This window comes from Hakea prostrata, chromosome 3 (genome assembly GCF_041222555.1).
Source record: "Hakea prostrata isolate BN-2017 chromosome 3, UWA_Hpros_2, whole genome shotgun sequence".
Taxonomy (NCBI): domain Eukaryota; kingdom Viridiplantae; phylum Streptophyta; class Magnoliopsida; order Proteales; family Proteaceae; genus Hakea; species Hakea prostrata.
Window position 1 is genome coordinate 32,918,475 of NC_142602.1, and position 5,226 is coordinate 32,923,700.

Below are 5,226 nucleotides of genomic sequence, written 5' to 3' on the forward strand. Positions count from 1 at the left end.
TAACAGCCCATATCGATTAAACCACACTCTACAATCATATTCTAAATGCTTGGATTTCCCTTCCACTCTACAATTTATCCTTACCTTTTCATGCTGAGATGATATAGAATTGAAATCGCCAAACAAATCCAGTCTTCCATTGTCTTTCTACTGACTTCACAAATTCTCTCCCAGACAATTATTCGAGGGGATTTTGCAGCATAACCATACATGCATGTCAAGAAAAGAATGGGGAAAATTACTTGATTAGCTAGTTTTAAGTTTTTATTTACAAAAGTAACCACTCAATGTATCACTTAACAAAATTAGCTAAAATTGAATTAAGGTTTACAAAACTAACCAAAATAATGATTTTTTATCCATTTGGACATTTTTATCCCTAAAATTAATCTAATATGGGGGTAAAAATGTCCAAAGAGAATGAAAAATCAGTGACTTTTCCCTTTGAACAAAATAGTGATTTTCCCTTTTCAAAGTGGTTATTTTTAGGGAGTTAAAAATGTCAAAAGAATGAAAAATCACTATTTTTGCTAGTTTTGTAAATTCAAAATTAGTTTTAGCTAGTTTTGTTAAATGAAACATTGAGTGGTTACTTTTATAAAGAAAAACCTAAAAGTTGGCTAATCATGTAATTTTCCCAAAAAAATGCGCAAGTTCTATTTGGATTCAATGTGGCTCGCTATAGTTCTGATTAACCAGTAATACTCCAGCTGGGAGGAAGAATCACTCACAAAGAAGAAGAATAACCTTGGGGTAACTGGAAAATATAACTAGGATTCATGGAAAAAATTCGGTCGAAACATGCGAAATTTCGACCAAAATTTTGCACTTTTGAAAAACCGAAACGAAACCAGTGGGTACCGAAAAAAATCATTGGTTTCGGTCGAAACCCTCGAAATTTCCCTACTGGATCGAAATATGGGTGAGCCAGTCTGAACCGGCTGGGAAAACTTGCGAAAATTCGAGGGTTTCGATCAAAACCCTCGAAATTTCGATCGAAACTCGAAACTTGGTTTTTTGTTTAAGTGAACCGGCTGAACCAGCCGGTTCAATGTTATAAAAAGTCGCCATCTTCGATCGAAACTCGGGTAACCCGAGTTTCGATCGAAAACGCAGGCGGAGGCAGAGAGTTTCGACACAAGGTTTCGACCAATTTTCGACCTTTTTTCATGGTTTTGCATGATTTCAAGTAGATTCAAGCACTCCTTTGGTGAAATCGGCACTTGTTGGTGGATTATTTCAAAGTTTGAAGCTCTATTGGAAGGTAACCTAGCTTTGAATGGTTTAGTGAACAGTAGTTTCCTTGCTTTTAGCTTCATTTCCTTGGGTTTTTAGCTTCATTTCCTTGCTTCTCTTCTTTCCCCTTGCTTCTCTTCTTTCCCCTTGAAATTCTTGTGTTTTCAGCATCGAGTCTTGCTGCAAGTTGGCTCATGTATTCCATTTACAGCTTTAAAAAAATTAAATCTTTAGTTGTTTAGCATGCTTAATAGATGTATTCCATTTACAGCTTTAAAAAAATTAAATCTTTAGCTGTTTAGCATACTTAATAGATGTATTCCATTTACAGCTTTAAAAAAATTAAATCTTTAGCTGTTTAGCATGCTTAATAGAGACTTACAGAGAATATGTTCAAGTTGGAATGTTCAATGTTGGATGTCTGAATTTTGATCCAGAAATTTTGGTACATAACTTGTTAATGAAATATGCCATTATCTTGTTCTCTCTTCTCTATTGTTGTTCACTTGTTCCATTATAGTGCAAGCTTAAATTGAAGAATTTTTCTTAGTTTTTGTATTTAGATGTTAAACAGTTAAAGTATTAATGCTTTGATTAAAATTTAAGTGTTGGACTGTTGGGTTTCTATTTTAAGTTTTTAACGGTGATTATTAAATATTATGTATGTTTGTATCAGGAATTCAGATTCAGGCACAAGCTTTTGAGTTTTGAGTTGGAGATTCAGATAGAAACACAATGTCTGACATAGCTTGGCAGCATGGTAAGCCTCTGACAAATGATAGGAAAAAGTCAGAGTGTAAATATTGTTTGAAAAAGATTGGATCGGTGGTGGGGCCACTAGACTAAAGATCCATCTAGCGGGAGGGGACCGCAATGTGGTTGGATGCCCCAATGTCCCTTATGAAGTTAAAGTGGCAATGGCAAAGTATGTGAAAGGAGGGCAAGAGAAGAGGGCACAAAAGAAAGCAAAGAGGGATCAGTTCGAGGCAGCATGCATAGAGGAGGTGGAGGTGGGAGAGACAAATGTGGATCCAGATCCAGCTGATGCATCATCCCCGAGAGGCGAGAGATGGAGAGAGTACTCGGGATGAGTAGGGAGTCTTATAGACTCGATGAGATCGGGAGGACACGAGAGAGCCGTGGGTGCAGGGTCATCTGGAGATCCAGATGTTGGGAGGGCAAGTGGAGGCAGCTCCAGTATGAGGAGGAGCCAGAGTACCAGAGAGTCAGTTCCATTACCATGGGCCCCACGATCACGACCTAGTGCCACATCTACTGCTTCTAGACCCATTGAGGCCGATCCTGATGTGCAGATACTACGCACTGATCCTGACTTGTTTGCGAGGCCACAGTCAAAACAGAAGAAATTAAAGCATATGTGGGGTAATGTGAAGGACAAGGTGGGGATGGCCTTTTCTAAGTGGGCATTATATCACAGTGTTCCGGCAAATGCTGCACAGGGGCCTTATTATACGGCGATGGTGGATGAGATCAGTGGTGCTGGACGTGGGGTGGTTGGGCCAACCCCATATGAGATATATAATGTATATCTCCCACGGCATAAGGAAGAGTTGAAAGCCTACATTGATGGCCTTAAGCCAATGTGGATGCACTATGGGGTGACAATGATGTGTGATGGTTGGACTGGTCCCACTAGACAGTCTATCATCAATTTTATGTTGAATTGTGATGGGAGGACGGTGTTCCTCAAGTCTGTTGATGCATCCGGTCACAAGAAGGATGCAAAATACATATATGGGTTGTTGAAGAATGTGGTGAAAGAGGTTGGAGTCGAGCACGTGGTGCAAGTTGTGACTGATAATGGCGCCAATTTCAAGAAGGCTGGGATGAAGTTGATGGAGGATCCCGGTATAGGCTCTTTTGGACTCCTTGTGCGGCACATTGTATTGATTTGATGCTAAAAGACATGGGGGAAGTCAAATTTGTGAAGAATGTGGTTCAGCGGACTCGAAATGTGACCACATTCGTATATAACCATGGATTTGCTTTGGATATGTTGAGGAGGACATGTGGTGGTGATTTGGTGAGGCCTGGGGTCACAAGATTTGCTACAAATTGGATTTCCTTGAAGAGTTTTCAGAAGAAGAAAGCCCAACTACGTGCTATGTTTGCATCTGAAGACTGGTTTGCTTGGCTCCAATCGAATCACCGGCGGGAGAGCAAGACGGGCTACCATATCCGAAGTGATAGCTTCTGGCAAATCTAAGAGTTGTTATCAAGCTTCTAGACTCTGTGGTGACAGTCTTGAAGTTGGTAGATCAACAAAGGAAACCAACTTTACCACATATATGGGCTGCAGTTGAGATGATGAAGGAGATGGTTAAGAAAGTCTATCCTAGGGGCAACCAGAAATTCCTTAACATCATCCAAGAAAGGTGGGAAAGGCAGTTGAAACATCCATTGCATTTGGCTGGTGAGTTGAAAGTTATTAAAATTTTCAAGTTATTACTTAAATACTTAATTGTTAATAACGTAATACTTATTATGTAGTTTTATAGTTTCTTACCATCTCATTTGTTGGCTTGTTTGATAGCCTATTATTTGAACCCCATGTACCACTACAGTAAAGAACTTGGGATGAGGACAGATTTGATCCGGGCAGTCCATGAAGTAGTGGAAAGGTTGGAACCGGATGCGACAAAACAAGCATTAATTAATAATGAGGTAAGACTGTGAGTTGTGACTTGTGAGATGACTAGTAGTCTAGTACTTAAGAATTAGGCTAAATACTTGTTTCTTATTACTAACTTTGTAATTATTTATCATAGTTAAAGGCTTTTAGAGATGCTACTGGTAGCTACGGTCGCTCAGTCGCTATTCAGGCTAGGGAGAACACCACTCCTGGTTAGTCACTTAGTCAGTTAGTCTAAGTCTTAGATGCTCAATTTGAGTTTTTGACACAATTTATTTTTACTATTATTAATTAGGTTGGTTATGTTTCTTGCAGCTGAGTGGTGGCTGCAATACGGGTTAGACTCGGAGTACTTGATTAAGATTGCAGTTAGAGTGCTCTCCCAGACATCTTCTGCCACCGGCTGCGAGCGTAACTGGAGCACATTCAATCTGATACATTCTAAGAGGCGGAACCGTTTGGGGGTGAAGCGGCTGGAGGATCTTGTATATGTTCATTAAAATATGAGGTTGAGAGAGGAGCACATTAGGTTAGGTCAAGAGCAAGGTAATGGGGACAAGATTGAGTTGGCTGACATCTTTGCCATAGATGATGATGAGGAGGAGTACCCCCTATTTGAGTGGGTCAGAGAGCCATTATTGGATGAGGCGGGAGGTCGACCCAACAGTCAAATTGCACGAGAGATGGGAGCTGATGTGAATGAGTTCTTGGCCACAGAGGGGAAAGTGCACACCGAGCCTAACCGTCCCTTTGTACCACACCCTGGTGCATCCAGTGTCAGTGAGGATAATATTATATGGTCAGATGATGATGATGATATTACTCAGCCACCCGCTAGTCAGGCACAGGATGATGCAGGCGATGATGATGATGATGGACTTGGTAGTGGCCCTAGTGGGAATGACAGTGGGAGTGATGATGATGATGATGATAATGATGGTGGTGGTGGTGATGATGATGATGGTGGTGACGGGCCAGCTGATCAGGATTCAGCTGAACCACATGAGAGACCACCACCACCACCACCAGAGCCAGCAGTTGAGAGTCAGGGACATGGAGGGCCATTAAGGTTCACGGGGGAGAGTCAATTCACCCATGCTACCCAGGATGTCGACCACGGTGCAGGTCGTAGTCCCACTTGCAGTCGGAAGGGGAAAGGGAAAGGGAAGCACCATGGACATGGGTATGAGGATGACACTTCATCGTATGGGTCTTACAATCCCATTGAAGTGAATAGCTTGGCAGGCTCCATAGGATCTATGAGTCTAGATGAGTCAAGAGGCTCCACTGTCGGATACCGGATACCGGCAACAGCTGATCCCCACTCGTACGAGAGC

The 5,226-nt window shown here is 41.5% G+C and overlaps 1 protein-coding gene across 1 annotated transcript; it reads left to right on the plus strand.

Moving 5' to 3' along the window:
* Positions 1-3,498: 3,498 nt before the first annotated feature.
* Positions 3,499-4,560, plus strand: LOC149022123 (uncharacterized). Its single transcript, XM_089147242.1, has 4 exons — positions 3,499-3,670; positions 3,791-3,921; positions 4,026-4,101; positions 4,205-4,560. The coding sequence occupies exons 1-4, from the start codon at positions 3,562-3,564 to the stop codon at positions 4,387-4,389; spliced, it is 501 nt and encodes a 166-aa protein (XP_089003368.1). The 5' UTR covers positions 3,499-3,561; the 3' UTR covers positions 4,390-4,560.
* Positions 4,561-5,226: the final 666 nt, after the last annotated feature.